Source organism: Tenebrio molitor, chromosome 3 (assembly GCF_963966145.1).
Source record: "Tenebrio molitor chromosome 3, icTenMoli1.1, whole genome shotgun sequence".
Taxonomy (NCBI): domain Eukaryota; kingdom Metazoa; phylum Arthropoda; class Insecta; order Coleoptera; family Tenebrionidae; genus Tenebrio; species Tenebrio molitor.
In genome coordinates this window covers 26,327,138-26,341,353 of record NC_091048.1, presented here as the reverse complement: position 1 = coordinate 26,341,353, position 14,216 = coordinate 26,327,138, and the positions used below count along the sequence as shown (strand labels likewise).

The 14,216-nt window shown below is 38.6% G+C and overlaps 2 protein-coding genes across 8 annotated transcripts in view; both read left to right on the top strand.

The window, feature by feature from the left end:
• Positions 1–3,503, top strand: part of Gprk2 (G protein-coupled receptor kinase 2) — a 36,433-nt gene extending 32,930 nt beyond the window's left edge. For all 7 annotated transcript variants that reach the window (XM_069041463.1, XM_069041464.1, XM_069041460.1 and 4 more), the window contains 2 exons: positions 2,134–2,397; positions 2,455–3,503. In XM_069041463.1, the coding sequence (XP_068897564.1) occupies positions 2,134–2,397; positions 2,455–2,526 (336 nt within the window). In that variant the 3' untranslated portion in view covers positions 2,527–3,503. The remainder of the gene's footprint in view (positions 1–2,133; positions 2,398–2,454) is intronic.
• A 209-nt stretch (positions 3,504–3,712) lies between these two features.
• Positions 3,713–14,151, top strand: LOC138125903 (lysyl oxidase homolog 3A-like). The gene is made up of 6 exons (XM_069041469.1): positions 3,713–3,987; positions 10,408–10,557; positions 10,621–10,801; positions 10,850–11,010; positions 11,108–11,540; positions 13,510–14,151. Exons 1-6 carry the CDS (start codon positions 3,810–3,812, stop codon positions 13,883–13,885), a joined length of 1,479 nt encoding a protein of 492 aa, XP_068897570.1. The 5' UTR covers positions 3,713–3,809; the 3' UTR covers positions 13,886–14,151.
• Positions 14,152–14,216: the final 65 nt, after the last annotated feature.

Sequence of the window (14,216 nt, the reverse complement as noted above, 5' to 3'; positions counted from 1 at the left end):
AAAATTAAAAAAACCCTTGGTAGATATTTTTTCATACTATGTTGGTAACTATAAATTATGACATTTATTTGATTAAAAAAAATTCAATTGCTTTGAATTCCGTTTATATTGTTTTATTAGCACCACGTTTCATTTATTTATTGATTCTTATTACATATTTTTACTTCAACATGCCCCGAAAAACAAGACATTTAATAAACACTTAAAAATTACAATTCTCACCAAATTTTACACTAAACAGCGTTGCCGATAGTAATTATCGAGGAAAATGCGACGTTGGTGGTTTTTGGATTTTTGAATGGACTTTATAGCGAATTTGACACTAACAAGGGATTTTAAATTGTTTTATCAAAAGTTGAAATCATTTTAATTTTCGAGAATGGATTAACAGGCAGAATATTCCGTCGAACCTGACTTATAAACACTTCCATATTAACCAATTAATTATTTAATTTTTTCTACCTGTTGCAATTTTTTTTCTTCTCTTTTTCGTCTCGTGAATATGTCACATGACCTTACGTCACAAAGTGACAACTTGCAGGTCAAGAGTTTAACAGTGTTGCCAATGTACTCTGATTGAATCTACAATTTATAAAAATAATGTACAAGAAAAGTACAAAACAATTATACAGTGAGCGGCAAAAGTATGGAATAAATTCATTAAAAATTAAACAAAATTTTTTTCAAAAAAATCTTTGAACAGGTCAATTTTAGTTTATAAAAATACATGTTTTAGTATCAAAGAAAATTCCAAGCAGTCATTTGTTTTCGAGTTATCACGTCATCGATAGTTTTTTTAAATGGAAACCCCCTATTTTTTTTCTTGATTCTGATAGCCCTTTTAATTGTCTAAATGACAGTATAAAAATTTTGTTATCTTACATAAGAAAATTTTTGAGAAAAAAAATACTAAAGTTGGAAAAAATAAATTTTATAACGAACAAAAACAAGTCAAAAAATCAAGTAGGTAAATCAAACAGTCAAATGTTATTGTCAATTTCATTGGTATGTGTTATTTGTTTTACAAAGCGTTTTCGAAAATGACTCATTTAACAGAAACACAACGTATAGAAATTTTAATTTTGATTGGGTGCGGGGATAAAACTAGATAAAACTAAAACAGAGGGAATTTCTTCATAAACTTGCTTATTGTCAACAAGCTGGGGGTTGGCAAATCAAACATTTAATTCCATAATTTTAAATACTTACTAACACAGTTTTTGACTTGTTTTTGTTCGTTATAAAATTTATTTTTTCCAAATTTATTTTTTTTTTCTCAAAAATTTCCTTATGTAAGGTAACAAAATTTTTATACTGCCGTTTAGACAATTAAATGAGCTATCAGAATCAAGAAAAAAAATAGGGGCTTTCCATTTAAAAAAACTATCGATGACGTCATAACTCGAAAACAAATGACTGTTTCGAATTTTATTTTGCATTAAAATATGTATTTTTATAAACTAAAATTGATCTGTCCAAAGATTTTTTTTGAAAAAAATTTTGTTTAATTTTTAATGAATTTATTCCATACTTTTGCCGCTCACTGTATATGTAATTCATTTAAAGTATTTCAGCAGTAAATAAATTTTTTTAACAAGGTAATGAATTTACTTATTCTTTTTAGAATATTTTTTGCGAAACAACATTCAATGGCAATCATGCAACACTACATTTTTTTCCTCTCTAGAGAAGAAAAACCTATTTTGCGAGAAGAAAGTTGCGCTTTCTGGGCATGTAGAAAAAAAATTCAAGTGATTTGAGAATGCGTAAGATGTTCAGTTTGTCGAAAAGGGCGTTTTCAATGTACGAATTCTATTCAAGAGAACTTTGTCATATTTAACGAAATTAAGGAAGACAGCGAATTGTGAAAGAACTGGAAAATAAGTGTTGTGAAAGAGTCCGTCATTTTTGGAGAAACTTAGCGCTTCGAAAAGTTTCCTACTTAAAATGCATAAATTGTAATAATTTCATTGTCAGACACAAAGAAGGATCATTAAGGTCGAATCGTCCTCGGCTAAATGCACAAAGTTCCACGAGTTTCCTCACAATTCAGTTAGTCAGTTTTTAATCACATCAAGAAGTTAAGAATGAAGAAGGTAGTCAATTTTGGTGTTTTTTCTTTTTGTATTTCAGCCGCACGCGGTCTACGCGAAGGACGTCCTCGACATCGAACAGTTCTCAACGGTGAAGGGCGTCAACATCGACGAGAACGACACCTCCTTCTACCACAAGTTCAACAGTGGTTGTGTGTCGATACCGTGGCAGAGCGAGATGATAGAAACTGACTGTTTTAGACAATTGAACGTGTTCGGTCCGTACGGTACACGAAGCAGCGACCTCATACTCCAGCCCGTCACGACGACGGAAAACGAGGGCTGTTTTCCGTTCCGTCGGAAGGTAAAATAACGCCGTTCCGCCGCATTCCACCCGCCTAACTGTTTGCTTGTGTTGCAGAAAAAACAACTGCCACGGACCAGGCCCATCCCCATCAACCCCTCCTTGTTACCTCAAATGACAGAGAGCTGATGCCTCTAATGTTTTCGATATGTGTCACAATCCACCCCACCCCGTCTCATCTTCGTCTTCCCAGTTCTGGCACAATCATCTCCGCTCCGACAAGGCTAACATTCATTGTTAACTTTTTGTATATAAGTGTTATTAAGCATGCACAAGTTCCATCTTGGTAGATGATTTTTTAATATATATTTTTTTATATATAGTGCGTACCTAATAAGATTTTTTTATATATCGTTGTAAATTTTTTATGCGACTTGATTACTACTACTATTTTTTTATTCTAATGATATATACCTCTGTTTTTAAGTGAGATTACTTTAGGAGTCATCTACTGAAATGGAAGGACTTCGTTAAGGGTTAGCTGTCACAAAAGTAGGGCATTGTTGGCGTATTTGAATGTTGTTTTGTTTTTCATTCCACAATCACGTCACGTAACCAAGTATGGACTAGATAATCGATGTATTAAGAAAAAGACCATTATATTGTTTTATTGTGATATTTTGTCTGTGTGTTTGTCTCGTACCTGCCTCACCACCAGGTACGGACTTCAATTATTTTTGTACAATGCAGTTAAGTTACTCAAGTTTTTGTGTTCAGTCGAACAGTCGGAAAGGTCGGATTTTGTATGCGTTCAAAAATTACTTGCCCACGAGAATTTGTGTAGATTAAGCTCAAATAGGATAGAGATCCAATAACTTTTCTTTCAGTCGTATGTAAGCAGTTTGTATAGTTTTTTAATTTATATATTTCGAGCGACTCTTGATTTCTGTAAACCATTGTCCTTGAGGTGACGAAACGGCGCAGAGTGAGCTTTCACCGCATCCATGTTTGCAGACCGAGCCGGTGGACGTCCTCGCAAACTCTGTACTCCCGAGACCGCCCCCGAGCCACGGACGGCGACTCACCCTGACTTCACCACTGTTTCCTCCTCGTTTTGACTTTGTATTGAGATGATTTTTGATAATTAATTAAACATCTAAATCATAGTCTCACGTTATTTGCCCCCAAAACTCGACTGTCTTTTCAACTCGTTTTATTGAAATTGTTCAACGCTCGAATTCAATTTTTGCCAGTCTTTTTGCTGAATTCCGGAGTTCCGGGTGAACTTTTTCCGTCTCCGGGCATTTTAAACTTCAAATGGAAGTTTTCCGAGTCGAAATAAGTGCGGATTTGGGTCCGGTGTCAGCGATGTCGAGTTAAGTAATGCGAGATAAGTAAAACGCGGGGTCAGCTGTGTCAATAACGAAACTAGGTCCACTAATGTGGATACAAGATTAGTTAAAGTAATTGTCATGAATGTAATACACATTTTAGTTGTTTTATCGGCACCGTCGTTTTTGTTGGGGTTTAACGGGTCGGTGTCGCAGGATTTGAAGAGGAAGAAGGCGTTCTTGGTGAGGAAGCATCTGAAGAGGCTCAAGAAAGTCGAGGGGGCTATTAAACTCGTTGGGGGGAGGGCCGAGTTCGAAGGTAATTACTGAATGTAACAAATCTGTAAAGTAGCGATCTGGCGAATGTTTTCTTGGTTTTTACCATTTCCGCAAGTTTTTACGGACATTCAGTCCTTTCATTGCGGACATCTCCATTAATACGGACAAAATACCTTTGAATACAATACTCACGAGTAGGAAAAGAAGTTGGTACAAAGATCTTATTGTTTTTGGTTAAAGATCTACTAGATCTTTTAAAAAAAGTGTATTAGAATATCCACAGAAACAATCAAGAATAAGAAATAATATAAAATATTATTTTAGTTGTTTCTGTGCTAAGGCTAAAAATATGACTAAATCTGTTTACCTAATGATGGCTCTTCAGAGGTGAGAAGGAGGTGTAAAAGAAAAAGTAAGTGTGAAGTGATTCAGTATTGTAAAACAAACATATGCGGTGTAAGATATCTCGAAGAAGTGGATATTATTTTAGAAGCAGTTCAAGACTTAAAAGAACATATCGGCGAGTCAGCATTTTCAAATTTTGCAAAATGTGGCGAACGAACTTTACAAAAAATTTCAAAGAGAAATTTTGTGGTGAACAACGAATGTCAATAACGAAACTAAACAAGGCAATGAAAGTGGATTGTCCCTTTTCAAAAAAGGCAGTCAGTGCCTTTGAAAAGAGAAAAGTGTGGTTGTGGTGCAGTGCAATTTTTTTTACAGTAATGTGTATAAGTTTGTTAAAAAGGTAAAACTTTAAAATCTTTCAAATCTGTAGAAATTCAATGTTAAAACCTTAATGACTCGAGAGATAATGACAAGAAAGAGTTGAGAAAGTTTCGTCATTTATGCAGTCATGGATCAACATCGTCAAAAGCGAAATTCAAAAAATATAAGAACCCGAAATTGAAAAATAAATTGTATTATATAATGCTGACTCCGTTTTGAAAATACATATGGTCATAGGAAATTGTTAACGACCTAAAAGAAAATATTTTAACAACTCACATCAAACAAACCTGGTTCTGAGAACCAGTTCCCCCGATTACACTCTAAATTGATCAAACTTGCGACGAATCCAAATTATGTTTTATGTTATACAAGTTGCAACATGTTGTAGAAAAACTGTTGTGTCCAACACGAGAGGAAAGTTTTTTTTCACTCTCACTTGCTACGCTCGTGACTCAAACTTCTTGTCAAGTGGAAAAAAGAACCACTTTCTTCTGTAGTTTTAAAACAATACGATATTCAAAATAGCCACGTTAACTTTGCAAATGTATTGTGGGTTGCATTTTCAATTCCGTCGGACTTTAATTTTAGATAATAATTTGACCAATTAAACCGTCAAGAACGCTTCATTGTTGTTGGAAATCGTAAAATATTTAAATAAAATTTTAATTTGACTTTGATAAATTAGATGTCAAATTAACACAGGTTTAATGAGCAACTATGTATAACACTGTATCTACAACTTTAATTAAGAAATGTCAGTTTTAATCGATAATTAATGATACTGCTCATCTCACAATTAATTGGAAGAAATATTGAATATTCTATTTTTAAACGTGTTAAAACCGTGCTACTTGTGGGAGGAATATAAATATTTTTTTTGAGTTTGTGTTCCTACTTCCTACAAGTTTTTCAAGAAAAAAAAAGCTCATATTTATGACAATGTAAATATTCGCAAGATTCTAGAGAACCGTTTCAAACCGTACCTAATGATTTATGATCACTCAAAATATTCTTCATTTTCGTTTGATTTCTACTCGTACGAAAATACTAGCGGTAAAAAATAACATCCTGAAAGTGTTAAAAGGAGAGAAAAGACAAAAAGGAAAATATTTTTCAAAATGTGGTCGCGAAAATTTCCAACCACGTGTGCCACGAATTCTTTTATCTTTGTTTTGTGCGGGAAAAGCATTCGAACCACCCAACTATCAAGCAAATTTTTAAACTAAAACTTTTTTTTTCTGTAGAAGTCTTACAGGGAGAGGTCGCTAGATGTGTGACGGTTTTTTGAACAAAAAAATCAGGGTGGTTGCCCCGCCTGCCCATATCACCACCCTGAAAGGAAACGCCCGAATGTTCGTAAATTTACGAGAAAAAAATGGCAAATTTTGAGGCGTTTCTCCTGCTGTTGGGTCAGGCCGAACGCTCGACGCTCCGGGTTCGAATCTTTTTGCCGGAGTTTTTTTTTTATTACTGAAAGAAAGAAAACGCATTACTGTAACGTTTTAATTTTAGTTTTTGTCAACACTGTCAGAATTTGAGAATTTTTTCCTGTGTGAACGGATTTTGATAAATATGACAACTTGTCAAACCGAAACGTCAAGCTAATTTAAAGATTTTAAGCGATTTTGCGCCTTTACGTGTCTCGTCGAACAAAAAAACGTTGTATTCAACTCCCAAAGCCCAATTTACACACGAACTCGTTAAATAAATATAACTAATTTGAAACGACTTTAGCCGACTGGTTCACCATTTTTTGTCTCGTAAATTTACGAGCGTTCGGGTGTTTCCTTGTTGGATCGCCCCGGATTTGTGCTGTTGAATATGGGTGTCGTGGCTATTAAAAACTCCCTTACGTGTAAAACCCGCTTGATCGGCAAACAAAACTATTCGCAAAAAATCAGGTTGATCACCGCACTTTTAAATGGCCCACTCACAAAACTCTTGCCGGTGAATACTCGTATAATCGGTTTGGTTGCAATGCTTGCACCCGCTGAACATGATAGGGCTACAACCCTTGCTCTTTAAGAGTGCGACATACCACAAACTGAGAAACCTAAAATTTACGAACTAACTGCCGGGTACATACCTGTTGACGGGTCTCTAGAACTTGGAGTTTGAGCTGTAACACCCATGGCGTACGTTCTTGGCACCTGTCCACACTTCTCGGTCGAAAAGTACGATTTTTCCGTAGACGCTGTACAGCCAGAAATGTTTGCAAATGCGGAACACGATGCGCCGGAAAGTTTTCGCGATACAAAGCTTGCGCCCCTAAGGCAAAGTACCATATCGGTCATTTCACTATTGGTACAATTTTCGATGATAATGAGCGACACACTGAGACGCAAAATTCGAAGCAAACGATCCCCGAAGCAGAGCCCGAAGGTAGCCTGAGAGCAACTAATTTGCACGCGGTACTAGCACCCGCGTAACAAAACTTTTTGCATCTTTTTTGCGTTGCATTCGATAACTTTTTAATCTTACTATTCGTCCTAATGCGATATCAGTGGCGTACTCAACTTTTGTGCTTAAACTGTACATGACATTTCTGCCCCCATGCGGATCTATAGCGCAAAACTAACAACAAAATGCTTTATTTTGCCCTACGGGCTTTCGGATTCCTGATTAAAAACATAAACATAAAAATAACAATTTATTCTTCTCCCTCACTCCTCTCGTTCTCTATTCTCTCTCTCCTCTTCCTTACTCTTTCATCCATCTCCCTGCCGTCTTCGCTCCATATTTCTCCCCATTCCCTTCTCTTTCTCTCTCACATTTCGCCGCATGTGTTCGATCTTCTCACTGTCCTCGCGTCACCTCCTGCACCTTCTCTCTCTCTTCTCCTTCCTTCCCATTCCTGTTCTCTCTCTCCTCGTCCCCACCTCTGCAACCCGCTATCATTTTCCTCTCTCACACACACTTTCTCCCCTCCCTATTGTACTTCGATTCTCTTATTCTCTCTCTTCTCTCTCACTTTTCTGTGTCTTTGTCCCTCTACCTTTTTATTCACCTTCTCCTTGTACATTTTCTCGCCGAGTCGTCTTCTTATTCTCTCCTTCTAGCAAATTTTCTTCAGTTTCTCCTGTCTCTTATCCCATCTAAACCAGTCCCCGCTTATCTGTATTTTCCTGTATCCTATTTTCACCCTTTTTCCTCTATCTCTCTCCTCTCTGGCCAACTCTCTTAACTTCTTTTGTGTTTCCCTTTCTTCTTTTGTCAAATCGTCATCTATATACATCCTCTCACCTTTTTTTTCCTTTAACTTACTCTTACTTAGCATTATGTTCTTCTTCTGCTCCCAATTTTCTATTTTTGCCAGCATCATCTTATCTTTATTTATTTTAAATGCTTCCTTTACATTCACTTTCACCCCTATCTCCCTTTCTAACCGTTCTTCCACCCCCCTCTCTACATTTCCACTTATTGCTCCTATTCCAGTTATTACAACATTATTCTTCCTCTCCTTCTTTTCTCTTTGTTCCATCTTTTCCTCTATCATTTCCATCCTTTTCATCCAATCTGCCTTCTCCAACTGCCCTTTTTCTTCTCTTCCTCTCATCTCCTCTCTCACTGTCGCTAATTCTTTCCTTAGCTCCCCATTCTCCTCTCTCATTGCCGCTAATTCCTTTCTTAGTATTTTGATCTCCTCTCTCATCTCTCTTATCATGGTTGTTTTTATTTCCTTATCCATTTCCTTGCTTTGGTTTTCTTCTTGGCTTCTATTTGGTGATCTTCTCGTTCTGGAACTATTTCTGAGTGGGTTCTTGCCTTCTTTCGCCGTTCTACCCTCTTCTCTTTCTCTCTTGCTGCTTTCTTTCCTTACTTCTGACGATTTCAGCATGTCCTCTCTTTCTTGCTCTCCCTCCTTCTCTCTCGCTGCCGCTAATTCCTTTCTTCGTGCTCTGCTCACCTCTACTATTCCCACCATATCCTCTTTTATCTCACTGAGCACTGTTTCTATTTTCTCCTCTATTTCTTTGCTTTGATTTCTTTCTTCGCCTCTACTTGGGGATCTTTCGGTTCTGGAACTCTTTCTGAATGGGTTCAGGCTCAGGTTCAGCGCAAAACTAAATGCACGTGATTTTCACAATTGGTCTGCAGATCCTAGGGTTTTAATTGTGGTTACGATTACGAAAAAAAAAGGCGTGGATATTTTTTTTCTAGGCTAGAATAAACTGTTTACACATTTGATAATTTACACATTTCTTGGAATTATCGCTACATTACACTTCTATGTATATATTTATGGCTCGAGATGCGAGGTTGCGCCATCTTGTTAAAATCTCAACTAGCTTCAGTGTTAGTTTGTTGTTGTTAAAATATTAAGGGATCATCTTCCTATTATCTGCAATAAAATTTATTTTTGTATTTCCCCCATTCCTAATGCGTAAAACATTTCTCTATGGTAATAGAAAAAAAAGTATAAAGCGAGAGAAAAAAGGACGTTGTTGGTTGTTGTGTCCTCATTAAACTCTGGCGTTATGCAAATACGTACACATAATAGTCGCACCATAAGAGTGCATTAAAAACAATTGAAGTTGTCTCGCAATCGTCAAATTTTAAATTTGTGTTTTGGTGATGATTGTTTTTCTAAAAATATTGTATGAAATTCATACATTCACAGTTCACTCCTGGGATTGGCGCACTCGTCTGTGCCTCGTGTGGTCAAACCCATTCGTCGAAAGTAGAAAAAACAAATAATTTGCTGCTCTGTAGTCCTCTTACTCACGAGCTTTACACCTTTACACCGTACTTAAATAATCGGACCTTCAAATAAAATCCTGCGCCAGGAAGGGGTTGGAAACCGTCAGTTGTTTTGCTTTTTTAAAGTGTAAATTGACAATTGTAATTAGAGCATGTTGACAGCTAACTTAAAATACACTAAAAATATTTGTTTTTTCCTTTTTTTGAAATGTTTTACATTAAAAATAGAATAAGGGCACCCTTTGCTCAAGACAAACATGTTCAATCATTTGTCGATTAAACATAAACAAATGTCATTCGTGTCAAACGGCGGGAAATTCAAACTTTACACTGTTTTACTTTTTTCAACGCCTACTCAGCCCAGGTTTTCATTTGAACGCTTGATATTAATTATAGTTAAATATATTTATCTAAGATCATTAAATAATACGTTTATTATTTACGTAACTATAGATACATTATGCTAGCCATAAATTACACCCGTGATTTATCATAAGTCACAGATCTTAAAAATTTTGTAAGCCAACTGTTTTATGAAAAAAAGTCGTAGGCCGTAAATAAAACGTCGTATTTAACTCGCGAGTAATGCCTATAATCCACTCTGGTGATTATCGATTACTCGCCTGCGGCTCGTTTTTTAACTTTCACCCTCGTGGATTATGATAGGCATTATTAGCTCGTCAAATAATATACTATTTTTCCTTGAATGTAGATTTTTCATTGCATCGAAAGTTTCTAATAATATTGTTAATGCATTAGTTAATTGTTTATCAGTATTTTCATCATATTAAAACTATTTTCGTACTGTCTCAATTTTTTTTAAATTTGTGTTAGATGAACATTTATTAGATACATTTTTGATTACATTTTTTTTTACGTTATTCCAAAATTTATAATTACATGTACGTATTTATTTACGGTCGTTCCTGCATAATATCTTTCGCTCCACACCCTAATAAATATCCGTTGGGCTATATTCACAATTCGAATGATTTACGTTGGACATAACGTATCGGATGTATTTTAGGTAACGTGGAAATTTTGCACGGGGGCCAGTGGGGTGCCGTCTGCGATGACGAATGGGACGTGTCCGAGGCGGACGTTATCTGCAGACAACTGGGCTATCCAGCGGGAGCTGGAAGACCAACCGTGAACTCCCATTTCGGTCCGGCGAAACGTAATAACCCATAAATACCGTCCTTTACGACCCATCAAACCGCCATTATTTCTCATCCCGCAGGAAAATACTGGATGGACAACGTGTTCTGCAACGGCAACGAGAACGAGATCGTCGAGTGTCGCTTCGACGGCTGGGGCAGCAACGACTGCACCTCGACGGAGGCGGCGGGCGTCATCTGTCAAGAGTACGAAGTCGAAGAAGTCACAGAGAACGCGGTCGAGCAGCACAACACGCTGTCTTTGTGAGTGACTCCAGATAAGTCTTTGTTCGATTAAATTATGTCGTTTAGGGTGCGACTGCCTCCACAGCTGCAGATCCGCTTAAGAGGAGGAAGAATCGCGAGCGAGGGGAGGGTGGAGGTGAGAAGCGGGGGCGGCGAATGGGGGGCCATTTGCGGGGACGGCTGGTCCCTCCTCGAAGCTATCGTCGTGTGCAAGCAACTGTCGTTAGGTGAGACTCGCGCCGTAATTTGTCCTTATCAGTAATGGAACTCGGCGAAACTCCGATCGATCGGATTTCATATCTCCGAATGCAAATCTCCCTCCAGGCTATGCCGGCGACGCCCCCCAGACCGACTTCTTCGGCGGAAACCTCACCAAAGCCAGCCTCTCGGGGATCAAGTGCCGCGGCAACGAGACCCGCCTGGGCGACTGCCTCCACGACGAGGCCTCGACGGGGCGTTGCACCAGCCGCGACGTCGCCGCCGTCGCTTGCGCCAGCTCCCTGTCCGACCTGGTGATCGACCACGTCGACCTGATGAGGACCGCCCACCTGGAGGACCGCCAGTTGTTCTTCCTGCAGTGCGCCATGGAGGAGAACTGTCTGGGCGCGCAGGCCTACGAGATACAGAAGGAGTCGACCTCCTGGCATCTGGAGACGAGGAGGCTCTTGCGATTTACGGCCAGGATTTTCAACGCCGGAACCGCCGATTTCCGTCCCGCCATACCCAAACATCTATGGGAATGGCACATGTGTCACATGTGAGTTCATATGTATGCAAAAGGGGTCGTGGGTCGGGGGCGGCTTCCGATGGCGGATTTCGTTGCGGCATCAGCGAAATATTATTTGCCGGCTTTGGCGCGCGATTTTGTGGCCTTCGGGACTGCAAAATATTTTCCATAATCCCGGGCCACGCATTTGTCTCCGTTTATCCCAGCGGGAGCAAAACACGCCGAAAACTGACATTTTCGCGAAACGAGTTCCTTCAACACATTCCACGTTCCACAGCGCCCCCAAAAACAAATTCCACATAATTAATTAACAATTGTTATTCGATCATTGAAGCTAAGCAATGGCGAACGCGGTCAGCGTTTGGATGGGTGGCCGCCGGAAGAACCCCGTTCCGGTGGAACTTGCACAGTTCACAACAAACTCCGACGTGGAAGTCGTGCAAAAACTGCGTGTATGGCAAATGGTATCATAATAAAAAATTATTAGACTTCAAAATGGTTGTCGACGCAGTTGGCCTTGAAAATTTAAATTTAAGTTGGCAGTACGGCCATTTATAGTAATTTTAGAGTTCTTTGGCTTACATTTCAATAGTCAAAAAACCGTCAAGGTCAAGAATATTCTTTCGTTCGACACTGTCAGAATTTGAGAATTTTCTCCTGTGTGAACGGATTTTGATAAATGTCACAACTTGTCAAACCGAAACGTCAAGTTTTAAAGATTTTAAGCGATTTAGAGCCTTCAAGGGGCTCGTCGAACAAAAAAACATTGTCCTCAACTCGTTCGTGTGTAAATTGGGCTTTTTTGGCATGAGCGGGCCAGTTTAAATCGCGAGTGAAACGATTTTATACACGAACTCGTTAAATAAACTACATACTACATATGTATTACCAAATGCCTTATGAATTCTTATTTTGATAGTCTGTTTTTTAAGAACCACGACCTGTTGATTTAGGTTTGCAATAATAACATTTTACTAAATTCAGGGAATTTAATGATATTTCTATTGGCTACATCTGCCAACGCCTGTCATTTTTAATGTCCTTGAAAGTACGCAAACTCGCATTTAAAATTGGAACGTGTTATTAAAAATGCCTCGCAAAGTGAGACATTTATTAATAACTAATATCTCTACATAACCTCAATTTTTATATTATGAAAACTTTCACTCTAGGTCAAAAGTGTACAATGTTGTCAGCTCTATTTTGGGTGTAAATTGCAGTGTTGGTGATTCTTTGATAAAAAAACAGACTATAGACATTTGTTAACTTAATAAATAACGATTCTAATCAAAAAATCATCTAAAGCATCAGAGAATTTGGTGATTATTATAAAGAATTGATACTCCTCCCTATGTCATTTAGATTTTATACAGTGTGCACCGCTCTTTTTGAAGTGGCCTTGAAGTTCTGTCAATAAATGTCATCAATCAAATTGATTGAATTAACAATTAAATTGACAAATGGACAAAACCAAATTTACATTAAGAAAATTTCCTTTTCCCGTTTTTTTTTTGCAACCACTGTACCTCCTACCCCAGGATAGTTTGGAGCAGGCGACAAACTGTAGTAATTGCTTTAATAACTCCGTCCATTTGGCAAGTTCTATCGAGCCCTTATTCACGTGAAATTCGTGCCGTTTGAGCCCCAACTATTGGAACCGACCCTCCATTTTATTACCTCAGTTTGAAACTCCTTGTTGGAGTTTTACAATTAGATATTATGATAAACATATTGATCCCTTCGGCGGAACTTAATTGTCCCAAGTTAGTCAAAATGGCCACCGTAAAGTCAACGTGGCGGTTGGATTTCCGGCGTCCGGAGTCGCACACCTCACCGCCCTAATTAGCCGGAAAGCTTTTTTCACCATCGCGAAGCTCTGACGTCAGCCCGAATAAACATTAATTTGGAACACAAATAACAATATCCATTTATGACGAGCCATTATTTCAGCCATAACAACATTCTCGCATGACAGGCCGTAAAATTTAATATGTTTCAGGCACTACCACAGCATGGAGGTATTCGCGACGTTTGATATTTACGACGGCAAGGGTCGCCGAGTGGCGGAGGGACATAAAGCGTCCTTCTGTCTCGAGGACAACCAATGCCTGCCCGGAGTCGAACCGCGGTATGCCTGCGCCAACTACGGCGACCAGGGGATTTCCGTCAACTGCAGCGACATCTACAAGTACACAGTCGACTGTCAGTGGGTCGACATTTCGGACATCGAGCCCGGGAATTACACGCTCAAAGTTGCCGTCAATCCCGAATTTAAAGTCCCGGAGATGACCTTCGAGAACAACGCCGCCGTCTGCCAGTTCTTCTACACCGAGACTTTCGGCACCGTCACCAACTGCACAATACAAAGGCCCTAAAGGCACCCCGGAGGCACTCCACATCACGTAATTTTAATAACTCTACTTTAAACTGTTCACACTTCTACTTTCGAGTATTACAACTCTCAGAATGAACAACTGGTAGGTACGTCACGACTTACGTCGCAGCCTGTACCCTGTTCATCAATGCTGCCCCGGTGTGTACTCTCGACAGACGAATGGATTCACTGCCAAATTTGTAATTTATTACGATAGAAAGAAGTTCGTTTTTTATTTTAAAAGTAAATAAACTTATAACTTGATAACCTGTCCGTTTATTTATGTTTCCTATTTTCGAGTTTGATCAAGGAACATTTTTCACGAGGGGGTC

What these genes read in the sequence shown, in the direction of transcription:
- LOC138125903 (XM_069041469.1), top strand. Translation starts at nt 3,810, where the DNA reads ATGAATGTAATACACATTTTAGTTGTTTTATCGGCACCGTCGTTTTTG. An exon ending in CAGCACAACACGCTGTCTTT is followed by an intron (nt 10,802 to 10,849) that starts GTGAGTGACTCC and finishes TATGTCGTTTAG; the next exon opens with GGTGCGACTGCCTCCACAGC. An exon ending in GAATGGCACATGTGTCACAT is followed by an intron (nt 11,541 to 13,509) that starts GTGAGTTCATAT and finishes AATATGTTTCAG; the next exon opens with GCACTACCACAGCATGGAGG.